At 42.5% G+C, this 17,158-nt stretch overlaps 1 protein-coding gene across 1 annotated transcript; it reads right to left on the bottom strand.

Moving 5' to 3' along the window:
- Nucleotides 1-10,295: 10,295 nt before the first annotated feature.
- Nucleotides 10,296-14,293, bottom strand: Fabp4 (fatty acid binding protein 4). Its single transcript, XM_051158209.1, has 4 exons — nucleotides 14,126-14,293; nucleotides 11,705-11,877; nucleotides 10,993-11,094; nucleotides 10,296-10,476 (listed from the first exon to the last, which is right to left on the bottom strand). The coding sequence occupies exons 1-4, from the start codon at nucleotides 14,196-14,198 to the stop codon at nucleotides 10,426-10,428; spliced, it is 399 nt and encodes a 132-aa protein (XP_051014166.1). The 5' UTR covers nucleotides 14,199-14,293; the 3' UTR covers nucleotides 10,296-10,425.
- Between the last annotated feature and the right edge of the window lie 2,865 nt (nucleotides 14,294-17,158).

Raw genomic sequence — 17,158 nt, 5'->3', positions numbered from 1 at the left:
ACCCACTAGAGTCGGTCAGGAAAGACCATACCCGTGATAAGAGCCTCAAAGGCTCATGACACAATCAGATTCAGTGTTCAAAACGAGGGAGTCCAGAGCATCTCCGGACAAAGTCAGGATGGGAGGAAGCTGTTCACTGCTGGAAACTGATACAGGCCAAGAAAGCAGACGATGAACTGCAGGACAGACTCTGGCCGTTTCTCTGTCAGTAAACAAGCATTTGATACTCATGAGCATTTTAGCTGGAGGCTCTTTTCTACTTCATGGCCTCATGCTCCCTCCATCAATTTTTTGAAGTCTCCGTTCAAAAGCCTCCTGTGGGTACAGGCCTGTAATCCCAGCAATTGGGGTGTGGAGGCAGGAGGATTAGGAGTTAAGATCATCCTTGGCTACATAGAAAATTCGAGGCCAGCCTCGGCCACACTGAGTGAGGCACCTTCCCTGCTTGCTCCTTTTTCCTTTGCGGCATATCCAAGTAACACCCTCTACGTCATACCGAGTGTCTACTCTCTACCTTACACTGAGATGTGGTTTCTACGCATAAAGATCTCTCATTGCTTTGCTCTCTGTCACATTCCCAGCACCCTACTTAGCATTTCATTGGCCTTCAGGAACTTTTGCTTTGAAAAATTCACCCTTTGAGGCACCTGCCAAGACTTCAAAGTAGGATTAACTGTAGTGAAAATTAGGTTAAACGTGGAAGGCTATGAAACTATTACAAAAAAGAAAGAAAGAAAAAAGAATCAAAAGAAAAAAAACAGAGGGAGTCACACAAGCCTGCTTTGCTACTTGCAACCGTGTTCTCCTGCATTTTGAAGGCAGAGAAGAGATGTCTGTGCATGGTGGCCAGTGGGGTAGTGGGACCATGGTCACCACCTGGGCAGCTGTCCTCCTTATTTTCCTGATAATGGTTCAGAAGTAAGTACTGCAGTCCCGTTGAAAACTCACTTGGCCCATGTGACAAAAGGAAAAAAGCCAAATGTCTAGTTCTGTAGAATTCCCTGATTCTCGGAAGGAGTCAGAGGGAGACATGGCCTTGAGTCTTCCTCAACACACTTGAGATTTCGCCTGGGGTATTACACAGCTGCATCCATTGTGATATAAATTCAAATTTGGAGCCAGAACAAATCTCTGATGTATGAGGTTATAGTGTCATTGTTCCTTAACAGGCTTGTGTCTCAGATTTGTTGCTTGATGATTAAGCCTTTTACTATTGTCACACCTCTGTAAATAACTTCATTAAACGGTTAATGATCAGGCCAACTACGTGTATCATGGGCCGCTGACCTAATGCACACATTTACCCACCTTCATAGACCCAACTCTAGTATGTGGCAATCTGCTTCAGAGCCTGCAGCAGGCTCTGTATTGTAGCAGGCCTGTAGACCTTAGAAAGAAGTGTATCAGCCAGTCACAGTGGCACATGCCTATAATCCTAGCAGTCAGGGAGGCAAAAGCAGGCACATCTCTGTGAGTTCAAGGTCAACCTGGTCTACAAAGCCAGTCAAGGACAGCCAAGGCTACCAGAGAAACCCTGTTTTGAAAAAACAAAAACCAAAACAAAACAAACAAACAAACAAACAAACAAAAAACCAGAAATTTTGTGTGAAGAGAAATTACATTTCTCTCAGACATCTGTTAATAGTTATAAAAGTGAATCAAAAAGAGACAATACTTCCTACTCATCTCTCTTCCTGAGACAGCATCTGGCTTTAACCACGTTGCAGATGTTAAAATAAGGATTTATAAGTGAGTAACAATAGAACTAAACAGTGCCCACTTCTTTCTACCTAGCACTTCTCCTTATTAGGGTGAACAGGGACTATAGACAGTTTTATTACCTGCTGCTTCTCTGGAACTAGGGTAAGTCTTTCATTCAGGTTCTCTCTGGGTGGAGTGTTAATTATTTTTGCACTGCTCTGACCACAGTACCTGAAAGACACAGCTAAAGCAACAAGCGGCTTATTTTGGCTCCCAACCTCAGAAGTTTCCTTCCCTTAAGGTAGGTAGAAGCATGGCCATAGATCCCAATGGTGGGAGCATGTAGCCATGGCTCATGGCATGCCAGCAGACCAGGGAGAAGGTAACAGCAGGAACTGGAGGCCAGGTTAATGGTCTTCACAGACCCATTCATAGCCACCTACAACTGCCATCCAGGATGCAGTTTCTGAAATTACACAGCCTTTCAAATAGCTGTGAAAGGAACATTCAAAACATAACCCTGTGGATGACATTGAAGAGTCAAACTAGAACTTTCGTCACTGACTTCCAGAAGCTCATGGCCATCCCATAATGTGAAGTGCATTTAATCCAATTTCAGTAGATCCCAAGGCTTCAGCACGGTTTGGGAGTCTGACGTCTAACATCTCCACTGAGACTAAAGATGACATAATAGCTATAAACCACTGTAAAGTCAGAGGTCACCTACTTCAAGTAAACAACAGCATAAGGTGAGCAAAAGACAGGCAAAAAGATCAAAGCAAAGCAAGATGAACAGATGGTAAGCCCTGTAGTTGTGTGTCCAGTATCTAGGGCTCTGTGACAGGAAGGCCAACAGACTTAGGCAGCCCCTTGCTCACAGCCCGGCCAGCTGCAGCACACATGAATTGTTCTGGAAGCTGGCTTCTCTCATGGCCTGAACATTTCCCCAGCAGGTGCTCCACCTTCCTGGTACCTCCAAACTGTCAACTACAAGGATTTCTGTCTCCATGAGTGTTGACTATTTCAGAAGGAAACTGTGTTATTTTATATTTTCATAATAAGCTTATTTCGCTTAGCCTATCCTATGCTTTTTTTTTTTTAGCCTGTCAAAAGTTCCTTTCTTTTTGAATGAAGAGGGGCCAGGGAAGGAAGCGTAAAGGAGAGACTATCCGAAGGGAAAATGGATACTAAAGGTCATTTGAAAAAGCCATAGGGAAACCTTCCTACAAAATACGCACATACAAAAGAAATCTAAAGGGAGCCACAGAATATAAGGGGAGCCAATGCCCCCAACTAAATATCTAACACCCCCAAGCAAGACCTCAAGTTCCAGGGATGGATTAAAGCTTTTTTGGGCCAAAGGGATCCCCATGGAAAACTACAACATCACAGGTTGTTGTTAAGGCCGTTTCTTGCACTCCTCAGCCTGCTAGTAAGACTTTATTGCTGGAAGCACACTTGCTTATGCCATTGAAAACCGAACCACACCCATACTGACCGACACTGTGGCAGCACACACAAGACCTGCACAGGTTCAGGCCAGACACAGGTCCACCACTGAGAAGGGAAAGTGGACCTGAGGTCCCTCCCCTACCTAAAAAGCTGTTTGTAGTTGATACCCACTGGCAAAAAGAAAAATCCGTTTTCTCCAGTGGAGTCTCACTGGATATATGAGCCACACATAAGTGCGGGCCCAGGCCTTAGAATGGCTGAAAAAGCCAAAAGGAATGCAATGGCATTTTTGTGGTCTTTTTGCGTTACTTTTTGCATTGTTTTGGCTTTTTTTAAAAAAGTCTTTTGGGTATTTTGATTGTTTAGACTTTGTGTTTCTAGGGTTTTAGGTTTTGTTTCTTATTTATTTATTTTTTTATTATTTTTTGTTTAAAAAAAAAGGAAGAGAAAACATAAATATGGATGGCGGATATGGGAGAAACTCAAAACAGGATAAAAGATAATCAAAATGCAAATCTGAAAATTTCTTCAATAAAAATATTTATTGTTATTGTAAGAACAAAAATCCTTCCTTTTTATGGCTGCTTATGGTAATTTTAGTGTGTATATATTCCTGTGTGTTCAGGGCAGTTGTGTGCCTGTGTGGGAGTGGATTTATGTTTGTGTGTATTCCTGTGGGGGGCAGTTGTGTGCCTGTATGTGTAGGGGTGTGTGTGTAGTCCTGTGTGTGTGAGGGCAGTTGTGTCAGTTGTGTACCTGTGTGTGTATGGATTTATATGTATATTCCTGTGTGTGCATAGGCAGTGTGTGCCTCTGTGTGTGTGTGTGTGTGTGTGTGTGTGTGTGTATTCCAGTGTGTGCATAGGCAGTTGTGTACCTGAGTATGTATGGACATGTAAGTGTATATTCCTATGTGTGCAGGAGTAACTGTGAATTTGTGTGTTTTGGGTTATGTGTGTGCATATCCCTGTGTGTGCGTGGGCAGTGTGTGCCTGTGTGTGTATGGGTATGTGTATATATACTGTCCGTGTGTGTGTGTGTGTGTGTGTGTGTGTGTGTGTGTAGGGCAGTTGTATGCCTGTGGGGGGGTAAGTGTGTATATTCCTCTGTGTGTGTGGGCGGTGTATATGGGTATGTGTGTACATGGGCAGTGGCGTGCCCGTCGCAGGAAAGGGCATGGGATGTGTTGCTCATCCATTTCCTTGCTGAGAGACATTTTCTTTTAGCTATTGTTAATAACCTGTTGTGAGTGCTAGAGATGCCTCTGTAACCCTCCTTTGACTTTGCTGACCCACCCAGTAATTCTGCCAATTTTTTTGAGGACTTGCTATTGTTATGCGTTTCTATCACCAACTCACAGATCTCTAGTTCCTCTTTTGAACAGTCTTTTTCTTTCCTTGCATGTCCCGTGATTTTTATTGCTGTTGATGTTGAAAGTTGAACGTTTACGTCTAGTTTTGCACTGACTATGGTAATCAGATTGCAGTAAGATCTTAGAAAGTGCATTTGCTAGAAAGCACTGGCTCTTCTCAGGTGTCTAACAGATGCCCAGTGGGTAACTTACTGTACCTGAAGCTTGGCATCTCTGCCCTTGTTTTGACTTACCTCTTTGGCTTTGGGTTAGATTCCTATTCAACTCTTGACATAGATGTATTAAAATGTTAATGTGTCTGTCAAGATCTGCAGTGACTTTCAGCTGTCCGTTTTTGTTTTGTTTTGTTTTTTCTCCCCCATCTAGTTCACTTTCCTTTTTAAAGCTTTTTATGGTTTATTCAGATTACATACCTCTCTTGCATCTATATTCCCATTGCCCCTCCCTCCCTCTTTCACCTTATTCACCTCCCCTAGACCTCTGACAGAAGGGGACCTCCTCCCCCACCATATGACCACAGCCTATCAGGTCTCATCAGGATAGCCTGCATCCCCTTCCTCTGACTACTGCTGGACCTCCCCACCAAGGGAAAGTGATCAAATTGGGGGCACCAGAGTTCATATCAGAGGCAGTCCTCACTCTCCCCACAACCATGAAGAATGAGTTGTCCATTGGCTAGATCTGAACAGGGGTCTAGGTTTAGTGCATGCATTGTCATTGGTTTGTACAAGTTTGTGCAGGAGCCCCTGGGTCCAGATCTGGCAGCCTTCATGGGCTCCTTGTAGGTCTCCTGGACCCTCTGGGTCCTTCTGTCCCACCCATTCTTCCACACCACCCTCACCTGGAGTCCAGCAGCAAGTCTCAGCATCTGTTCCAATCTCCCTTTGAGTGGGGACTCTCAGAGGACATCTATATTGGGCTAATATCCACTTATAAGTGAGTATACACTATGCATGTGTTTCTGGGTCTGGGTTACCTCACTCAGGATGATCATTGCTAGTTTCATCCATTTGCTGCAAATTTCAAGATTTCCTTGTTTTTAATAGCTGAATAGTAGTCTATTGTATAAATGTACCACAGTTTCTCTATCCATTCTTCGATTGAGGGACATCTAGGTTGTTCCCAGATTCTGACTATTAAGAATAAGGCTGCTGTGAACATAGTTGAGCACATGTCCTTGTTGTATGTTGGAGCATATTTTGGGTACATGCCCAGGAGTGGTATAGCTGGGTCTTGAGGTAGCCCTATTCCCAATTTTCTGAGAAAGCGCCAGATTGATTTCCAAAGTGGTTGTACAAGTTTGCACTCCCACCAGCAATGAAGAAGTGTTTTCCTTGCTCCGCATCCTTACCAACATGTGCTGTCACTTGAGTTTTTTATCTTAGCCATTCTGATGGGTGTAAGATGGAATCTCAGAGTCAAGCCATTTTACTATGATCTCTCTGGTGGCTAAGATCATTGAGCATTTCTTTAAGTGTTTCTTAGACATTCGCTATTCCTCAGTCAAGACTTTTCTGTTTGGCTCTGAACCCCATTTCTTAATTGGTTTATTTGGTTTGGTGGTGTTTAATTTCTTGAGTTCTTTGTCAGCTGTCAGTTTTCATAATATCCAGCTCCATAGCTGCTGGTGTAGCATCTTGAACTGTCTTCTCATTGTTAGAAGCTTAAGTAAGCCTGGCTTCCAAGAACAGTTTTGCCTCTCAGAACAGATCACCCTAGGAAGATATCTTCCCTAATTAGGATCAGTGGGAAAATGATGAGACGTGAGACCACCCCTAAACAGAGACAATCATAGGGGTTATCAGACTGTCCCCTCAACTGATAAGGACTTCATTGAAGCCACCTTGCAGAATCAGTCAGTAAGTACCTTGACCAAGAGTGCTTTGGTATGTACAATGCCTGCCCTGCCTCAGTTTTCCTCAGTTTACGACTAAGGCTCAGATCCACGCACCTGAGATTGGGCTGCCATGCTCAATATTCCTGTGCCTTACTAATGTGCCTTTTCATAATTTTCCATCTTATTTGTGGCTTCTGTGGCCTGCCCCAGTGTTGAGACCTGGCCCAGAATCAAGCCTTTGCTCTAGGGCTCTGTTAACAAGACTCTCCCTTCCCTTTCTTCCCTGGGAGTGAGAGGAGCTGCCTGTGTAAAGACTCTGAATATAAAGGAACTATCTCTTTTAATACCATGGATTTACTTTAGCCTAAGAAGAAGGGGCCTTAAAAGATGGTGGTGGTGGTGGTGGTGGTGGTGGTGGTGGTGTGTGTGTGTGTGTGTGTGTGTGTGTGTGTGTGTGTGTGTGTGTAAAACAATGGCCGCCAGCCTCTGGGAATGACTTCTGTAATAATTAGCTGCAAGCATCAATCAAAACACACTTCCAGGGTCTAAGAGATGTCTAAGGGAGTAAAGGTACTTGCTCCCACACATGATGACCTGAGCTAAATATCACACGGTGAAAATGAGAACTGATTCCTGCAAGATGTCCTCTGACCTCCAAGCACGTACCACGGCATATGTGTGTGCCCCTGTATGAGTGTACACATGTGCACATGTGCCCAGTGAACACCCATGGACTGGAGCACAGAGTCCTGCTCCAGTTCCCTCCCTCCATCATGGTGATCCTCACTTTACAGAAGATGAATAGCTGTAGACTGTAAAGAGGGCATCTAAACAATGGCATCAATGCCAGTATACACTCAACATTTTATTAACATGCATTAATTACATGTGTTAGCTACTTTGCTCCTTTGCTAAGCCAATATTGACCTCAGTTTATCATGTACTTTTTAATTGTGACTTTTCAAACATTGCAAGGGTTTAATCGATGTCAGAGTTTTAAAACAGTTGTATTGGAAAAGAGTCTTCAAAGGCAATTTTGGTCTATGTGGAGAGACCAGTTTCTGGCACTCCTTCCTTGGCTATTTCCCCAGAGTCCACTTGAACTCTGTCTCATTACCACCAATGGCTTCTAGGCCTGCTTTCTGCCAGGATAACTGGTGAGCTTCAGAGTTCTGTAGCCATTTTCCACTTTGTCTTGGGGCTCTGAACACCCACCCTCAGTTTCCCCGTGCAAACAGAAGCAGCCGGCTGGCGATTAGTGAAGTGCATCATGCCTCGTGCCTGACACCATAGTTTGCTCTTAACAAATACTGGTCTGTCGCGTGTCGCCCTAGTCAACCCCACACAGCTCTAGTGAACCCAAATTGTGGGTCTCCCAAAACTATTCTTGGACTGGGAGCCCGGTCCCTTCTGTGTTCCCTCTAAACCATGGTGTTACATATGTAATAGTTATGCAGAAATGAAGCGCTTTGGAAGTGGGTCCCAAAGAAGACAGCAAGATGGTAATGCTTGCAGCATACATTTAATGCATCTTAAAAATTTTCTTGCAAACATGCATTCATTAAACATATTGGTTGAGATCAGCGTGAGTTAGTGTGACACTTGAACATATCCACATAGTGTGCTCTGATCCAATCCACATTCGCTCCCCGCCCTAAACAACCTCCGTCCACACCTGAGCTGCCCTTCCTTTCATTTCTCATATGAGGTGGCACATATGACACTTGTTTTCCTGTGCCTGGCTTATGTCCCTGCACTATAGATCTTGCAGCACTGTACACTCTAATGGATTTTTGTTTTACTACAAAATATAAATCTTGTGATTTAGACGTTTCACTCTATATGTGCAAAACCTCAAAGCGGAAGCACTTCATGCCTGCCACAAGAGATGTATGCAACACACACAAGTGTACACACATATCTGCACACGCACACAAGTGTACACACACATCCACACACGGACAGTGACCGTGAAACCTGACTGCTCTGTATGTTTGTATGTGAATTTTTAAGCCTGTTTTATATTTGTATGTACACAACTTTTAAGCTTCACTGTTATTGTGTGAGCATATGCGTACATTTCAAATCTCACTGTTATCATGCCTCTGTGTGTTCATAAGTGTGTCAGGGTTAGGAATTCCATGGGGGAGTTAATTTGAATTAAAAGTGCTGCTGATAGTAAACCTAAGTGTTTGGAAACTACTGGATAACATTGCATATTTATTTATGAGCAAACCTGTCACACTTGCCCAGCATGAACACTCTGGAATGACTGCCGTGGCTTCTGCACGGCTTCCAGGAGTAGCATTGCTGCTATGACTTGTATAAAAGGATTTTCTTCAGACTGCAGCTCTCAAATAATGACACAGAGACCTTTTATTAATTATGTAAACTTGGCCTTAGCCTATTTTCATTCCCCAACTAGTTCTTAACTTAAATGAACCCTTTTATGCTAATCTATGTTCTAACACGGGGCATGTTACCTCTCCTCAGTACAGGCATTCCTTTCTTCCTCCATCTCTGGCTGACAACCCTTCTGCCTCAGATTCCTTCGCAGAGTTCCTAACTCTGCCCAGAAGACCCACTTTCCTCCCCTGCCTTTGCAGGAGATTGGCCTACAGGCCATTCAGCAAACCAGTCAGAAGGTGAGATAAGCGTAGGTTTACAAAATATGATGCAGGTGGCTGAGCAACTAGAGTAACAAAACCAGTGTCCAGACAGTGCTCAGCTCTCTGCGGGGACAGAAATCAGCAGTGAGGAATAGAAAGACAGTCTGTACACAGCACACAAAAAAGACCACACCAACAGGTTTGCATGTGATTCAGGTCCTGGAAGCTTGATGCCAGCGTTCAGGAGGACCTGGAGCATTAAGGGACGGGACTCACAGAGAGGGTCATTAGGTCAGTATGGGTGAGCAGGACAGGTTTGCAGGTGAGAATCTTCCCGGGTGAGATTAGTGGAGCCTGCTAGATCTTGCAAGAAGAAGTTATTATAAGTGACAAGGATGGCTCCTCCCCGCTCCTTGGCAAGACGATGTTTCTCTCCATTATCATTCCCCATGATAACACCTACCATGAGGTCCGGGCCAAACCTCTGAGGCTGCACTACCTTGAGCTTTCAGCTTCCCAAACTGATAACCAAGAAAACTTATTTTTTTAATAAAGCAAACAGCCTCAAAATTTTGTTATAGTTGTGAAGACTGACTAAAACATTTGTTTTAGACTAAAACTTTCAGACTAGCTGAGCATGGTGGCTCATACCTATAACCCCAGCAACACAAGAGGCTGAGGTAGAAGAATTGCAGTTCAAAACCAGCCTGGAGTGTTTAGGAAAACACACACACACAGACACGCACGTACTCACAAGCATATACACACACATGCACGCGTGCCCCCATACACACACACACATGCACACAGTCACCCACAAACATACACACACGCATGCACGCACAGACTCACACACTCACACACACGTATGTACACACACACACATTTGTGAAGCCTAGAGCTCATTTCTACAGCATTGTGTGCACTGCTGAGTCGTGATGCTCCAGCCTAGGGCAAATATGAATGTGCATGCTGGAATCACATGGGTGCAGATAGTTTCACTGTGTTTAAGATTACACTACATCTGCAGGCATGCTATAAACTTAATATTTAGCAGTGGTTCCTATACATTGTGCCTTATCTAGGAAAGCCCCTGTGCGTTGACTTTTCTCCCATGCATTATTATGAAAGATCTTACTACTTATATCAGAGCCAAAATAATAATAATAATAATAATAATAATAATAATAATAATAATAATAATAATACAGTTTTCCCATTCCTTTCACTCCATAATGAGTACAAAATTAGACACACAATAAAAATATCATTACACCACATTCTAAATCTAAAAAGGTTTTATTTAACCAACATATTATTCAATAAAATCCAGCTTCAGAAAAAATTCGTTGCTTGCTAATTATTGGAAAATCATATCTTTTTAAAAAACAATACATCCAACTGACTGTTGAAGAGACCGATGCAAATTTCAGTCCAGGGCCACTTCTCTTGGCTCATGCCCTTTCGTAAATTCTTGTAGCAGTCACGCCTTTCATGACACATTCCTAGACACACAATATTCATGGTCAATCATGGAGACAATAGTGTGAATTTCTTTTTATTCTCTCAGTGTTGGAAAGGAAACAATATACAGGGGGAAAATGTGTTCTAGAACCTCTTGTTTGTACTGCATACCCATTCCCAAGTGTAACAGGTTAGGGTGATACCAAGACCAAGAAGGTATGGGTCTTCCTTTCAGGGAGCTGGAGAGTTGCCATGGGGAGTGGATGCCCTGAGCAGAAATACAGACTACACTCTGGTGAGGGCGTTACATGAGACAGCCTGTGACGCCAGAGAGGAAACAGGGACTGATCCTAGAGGGAAAGCATGCAGGGGTGGAGCCTGACTGAGGTGGATGAGAGGGGCAAGTATGAGAACCTGGACTCAACACTCAGCTCCAAATAACCAAATGCTACAAATGAGCCATCTGGTCTACCTAGCAGGTGGGTTTTCTGAAGTGGAGTAATGGCCCTGAGGCCCTGACGGTGGGGTCTACAGCTCCATGCGCATCATGTACTCACCACCACCAGCTTGTCACCATCCCGCTTTCTCTTTATGGTGGTCGACTTTCCATCCCACTTCTGCACCTGTACCAGGGCCCCGCCGTCCAGGGTTATGATGCTCTGTGGGCACAGTAAAGAGAGATTGCAGTCTGCACATGAAGGCCAACAGTAAGATTGAAAAATATGAGACCTTGCTTCAAAGGACTGTTCTGAGGTCCTTAGTAACTCTAAATGACAAGAATATAGTCCAAGAAAAAAGTAAAGAGAAACACGTCTTGAAAAACCAACATAGAACTCATATATATGTATATATACTTATGTATTATGATTAGAAATAGAAAATAAAAATTACATTCTGAAAAAAAAAGAATATGCTGTGAAAGAATCTAGCTGACAAAACATATGTTCAGATGGTGATATTATGGTGATTTTTATTCTTTTGGCCTCTCTTTTATAAACTTTCCTTCTTATTTTATTGCTCTAATTTATTTCACATACACTATTGTAGGACACGTAAAATGTGCTAATCATGTTCATTATCAGAACAACTTAGTACCGAGGAAAAAATGCACCATCTGCCCACTGACGGTGATGGTGATGGCTTAGGTGTGAGAGCTCCGAGGCTTCAGTCAACAAAGGACATCTTTTCTTCCTGATGTCCTGAGATGTCGCTGCAGGCTGCAGAACTAGAAGCCAGAGCCTCACTCTGAACCAGCTCCTTGCTCCTCACCTTTGCTTTCCTGTCATCTGCAGTGATTTCATCAAATTCCTGGCCCAGTTTGAAGGAAATCTCAGTGTTTTTAAAAGTACTCTCCGACCGGATGGTGATCACATCTCCGTTCACAGTGATGATCATGTTGGGCTTGGCCATACCGGCCACCTTCCTGGTGGCAAAGCCAACTCCTATAGTTAGGAAGAGAAACACATCAAGCTCACGTATTTGTGTGTGCATGAAGAAGAAGACAGGCTTCTTGAGGCTTCTTTGAAACATGCTATAAGCATGTTGGATATATGAGGATATACTTCAGAGTCCATCCATCCAGATTTACCGTTAGCTTGTCCCCTTCTCTGCTTCTAAATACAATCTCTCAGGGGAGTCGTCATTAATTTCAACCAGAATGTATAAAGAGATTAAATCTTCACCCCTCGATGTCTATGCATTTCATATATGTCAATATGTCTATAATACATCTATTATAATATGGTAATAATATATCTATATATATAAAATCTCTCTATTTTGTGTTTATGATTGGGACAGTTTGGCCACTTTAGTCTTTCTTATTAAGAGTAATATTTTTAAAAATCTAAGTCAGAGACCGGGCCTAATATAGAATTATTGAGTTAAAAGGTCATTCATTTCGAGTGCACAGAAATTATATTTCATAGGATGTGTTGCTGAGCTTAATTTTCTAGGCTTAATTCCCATGTTACTCCCTCATGAAATGAAGATATTTGATTAATTTCTCTAAAGGGAAAAAATGTTTCCTAAGTAGTGTGTCATTTTAGAATGATGATATCACTCTCGGCAGCGTGTAAGGAAAATTAAAGGGACTCAATTTATCTTTGAACTCAGGAAATTGGAATGTCATTGTTTGGAAGGTCTTGGTTGTTTAAATGAAGGAAATGCTGTCCTGAGGAGGGTGGACAACTTACAACATTAGTCACTCTCTCTGCGCATGTTACACAGGATCCCCACCTCAGAGGTGTACAGCTCTCCCAGCACAAATGCTTAAATAAAGGCTATTTCTTTGGCTAAGGTGACCCACGGTTAGAATTAAGGATGAATTGAGAGAGAAACAGTACAAGATAACGGCTCAGAGGCTGTAGTTTAGTTCAAGTGAGAAAATGGGGTATTTTTGCCTCGAATCCTCACTCTGCCACAAAACACAGCAGTCAATGGGTACAAGAAAGGCATGCAATGTGGAAAACGAACCCAGAGAGCCTGAGCCTTGGACAAACTACAGGTTCACTCGTGCTCCTCTGCTTTTCTTTGGCTGCAGAAGGCAACACCTGCCAGCTCTGCCTCAATTACAGCTACCAAGTCCATTCAGGAAACATGCTGTTGCCTTTAATTATGAGCCTTTCACAATTTCAACCGCGTTATTATAATTTAGATATGAATATTGCCGGTACAAAGGGTCTCAATGAGTCAATAGCTAGAAGCAGCCCAAACCCTGGTGTGTCTGGGTGAGTGCAGAGTAAGGAGCACACTGAACGGTAACTCGCCGACGCCCTGAGAGGTAAGGAATGCTGAAATTCCTGATCGGCTTCGTATCTGCAAACAAGAGAACAAGATGGACAGACAACCAAAAGTTCCCACTGTGTAACTGAGGGGAAGGGGAAGTCTTTGGAGATTTCGGGGATTCGTCCCAATGAAGGTACTATGTAATGTGGCATCTGACCTTATGAAGGACAGTGAAAGAAGGGGCTCCATGCAGAAGCTCCCTGATAAAGTGCACCGCTGGCCGATGGCCATTGTATTACTGCCAGATTGCTTTGTGATTACTCACACAGGAGCATGTGGGCAGTGTTGACAGAGCCTAAACCACTTCAAGCCTTTGCTGTATGGGTTTCACATACCATACTTTCCTTTTCAATTACTCCATATATTCATGGCATCCCATATCATTCAAAACCAGTGAATGCTAATTTCTTGAAGAAACTATCTCTGGAGGGTCAAGCTTATGTCCATCGTAAAATAATCACACAAACCTTGCCGTTGAGATAGAAAAGAATTTTCTAGAATATGCTTTCCAACATGATTTTTTTCTGAGATAGGCAATATCACGGCTTCGGTTTTAAGTAAAACTTACTCCATATTACAAAAAAAGTATATTTTTCTTTCTAAGTTATTGCAAAACTTTCATGTAAAGGGAGGTGTTAAAAACAGGCAAAGAGCCAAGTGAACCTCAGAAGCAGAAGTCTGACAATGAAGGCAACGCCTTGTCATTCTATAGACAGCAAATGATTTTCATTTAGACTCTTCCTCGCTGGGTCACCTGCAAGAGCCATGGGGTTGAAGCTTCGATTTAGAAAGCTTTTATGACAGGCTGTTTCTTGTGGCTTCTACACCTCGTCTCAGCCACTGCCCCCCAGGGCTGAATACCCTCTACTCAGTGAAGGAGATCACATCACCCATAGCACTTACCCACTTCCTTCATGTAATCATCGAAGTTTTCACTGGAAATGAGTTTCCAGGTTCCCACAAGGGCATCACACATTTTGTAAACCTTCTAAGAGTTCTCTTCCAGGTGAGAGAGAGGCTGCAGGATGGGGGAAGGTGCTATGAAGCTCCTGAGTCCAGATAACCCCCTTTATAAAGATGTCCCAGGCATGTGACTGTAGGAGTGACCAATAGGGGATGATTCCGGATCATTTCCTTCATTGCCAGGCCCTGTATTTTTTTTTTCCTCTGAGTCATGTTTTTAATAGAAATCTCTCAACTTTGGTTCTCCCTGGCAATGATCACTGGAATTAGAGTACAGATTATTTTTAACCATGAACAGAGTATTTTAAACGTTCCTGTTTTGACTGTTAAATGCTAATGCATTGAACTTCCCCCTATTATCCCATACGTATCTGCCTCATTGTGGAGGGGACAATTGCCTTGGGACGCACTTTGACCCTCTTAGCTTGAGTTTCAATTTACTAATCCTGCAATGATGTGTTTGGCTTTTTGCACATGAGAACATAAAGCCTCTCAGAGACTTAGTCTAAACTGCTTCTCTGTTAGGTTACTGTTGTGTCAGGAATTACAGCAAAGTAAGTAATGGCGTTTTAATGTGGCCTAGATATTTTTTTGAGACATGACTCTCTACACAGCTGTGGTAGTACTGGAACTCACTACCTAGACCCCGGCTGGTCTTGAACTCAGAAATCCATGTGCCCCAGCCCCGCTGACTGATGGCTAAAGTGGCCTTGATTTGTAATTTCAAATATTTAATATATATGAAAATGCATTCAGCTCATTGCCCAGGAATCTAGAGCACATATTTAATTAAAGTGAAATTTAAGCCCCAGTCTGCCTACTTTCTAAATAACCACATAGTATTGGTTTTTACAGACCCCTTAAAAATGGGTCCTGATCCAAAATACGTTCCTCATTCCATTTCTGAAATATGTTGTAAGTTCCAAATTTATGCAGATCTACAATGTGGCCCTACACGAATTACTACAAGTCATGTGGCCACAAGTTGTCAAAACCTGTTTTCGTCTTTGACACAGTGACTAAATCTAAGATAACTTCTGTAAAGCAATCCTGGTTTTCAAGCTCCCTGCCTCGTACCAGAATAATGGAAGAAGTTCACACATACAACAGTGCCTGTGAGCATGCCCACATTTCAGGGTATTGGAGGAAGATGGGTTGCTACATCATGCCTCTCTGAGACATACCTGCTGAGTATGGGATCGACTCCCAAGCCCATGTCAGTACCCCAAAAATGTCCCTAGAAAAGGCTACTGCCAATATGGGATTGTCCGTGGGAAAATGGGCTACTATAGACATTTGATAAAGTTAGCTTACAATGACCATTTTTACTGGCATCTGCTAATGGCAGATCCACTACGGACAGTTATGTGAACATTTAGGCTGCTCTCATAGGGTCATCTGTTTCCCACTAAATAAAAATCTTTTTTTATTAAAACTCAAATAAAATAAGTAATCTTAATAAGGAAGAATTTTGACAAAGTTCTAAATTGTTTGGTTTGGGAATATATGTTGACCTCTAACTTAGACATGTTTTCAAAGGATTATTTCGTTGTGTTGGTTGCCTGTGTATTCTACTAATATGGTTAAGACATGCAGAGAAAGCACATCCAATACCTGTTTCTGTCCTTACACAAAGTTCTTCTGCCCATGCCAGGTGGCTAATATGACAGTAAAATTCAACTTTAAATTTTACTTAATTTCAATGAAAAGTAAAGCAATTATCTTCAATTTGATGATTGGAAAACATTTAAGTATGGTAGAATAGCTTTAATTGATCAATCTAAGTTTTTAACTGTAAGTTTTGTGAACACTAAATGATGATCAAGGATTTCAAAAGAAAAATGTTAGCCTGAGCAAAGATGTCTATTAGTATACAATACATATCATAGTTGACGTTAACATAAAAATGTCATGCATAATGAAATTTTCTTACATTGATTATATGTTGGAATAACCATAGTTGAGACATGTCAAGTGAAATGTATTACTAAAATGAATCTGGTTTTCCTACTTTTTGAATGTGGCTGTGAAAAAATTGTAATGACACACGTGGCTTTTGTTCTGACTCCCTTGGGAAGGGCCATGGTAAAGTAACACCATGACATCAAGTCCATTCATTCATTCACTCACGTACGAGTGAATCAGGCTGTGCTGATGATTGGAAATCCAACAGAGAGCCTCACCAGACATCAGCTTGCTCATGGAGCCTTCCATCCCACCCCAGGGAAGATGGTATGCAAGGGGACAGTTAAGAAAGCACAGCGTAAGCTGACATAATGACTGCTGTGAGGGTTGGTGACAATAGAAGGGCCATTTAGAAATGTGGCCCAGTTGAATTGCTACCTGAAGAGAGAAGACAACCGCTAGGAGGTTGGGGAATACAGAACCACAAGGTTTCTGGTGTAGTCCGTGTCAAGTTAATTTCATTCAAATATGGCCTCTGGCGGTACGTGTAAATCAGGGCAAATGTGAGACTATGTTCCTAGGAAGCAAAGGCCAATGGCAAGGCGGTGACTTGTCAGATTCACTCACTGTGAGATACCATCAGATATCCAATAAAATACACCAAAGGAATCTTAATTCACCAAGTTCCTAAGAGCCCATAATTTTATTTTGTTAAAACAAAACAAAAACCTAAAAGAACAAAAAACAAACAAGAAACCAAATGAAACAACACACACACACACACACACACACACACACACACACACACACGTCACTGGGCCCGCAGCCCGAATTCTTACGGTACCATATTTATCGCCTGATCACAGATAGGGGAATGGTACAAATGAGATCTTCTAGAGAGGACCGTAGGCTCCTTTAATTATTTCAAGTAAAGGAGAGTAGCCCACGGGAATGGGTCTTTTAACTTAAATAGCTGTGAGAGTCAGTTAACTCTGCAGGAGGGTGGAAACTGCTGCTATGTGAAGTGACTAAGGAGCCCCACTTCTTACTTAAATGGGTGCTGGTGTC

This window comes from Acomys russatus, chromosome 2 (genome assembly GCF_903995435.1).
Source record: "Acomys russatus chromosome 2, mAcoRus1.1, whole genome shotgun sequence".
NCBI lineage: Eukaryota > Metazoa > Chordata > Mammalia > Rodentia > Muridae > Acomys > Acomys russatus.
Note: the sequence above shows the minus strand (reverse complement) of the source record. Positions and strands in the feature narration are given on the sequence as shown.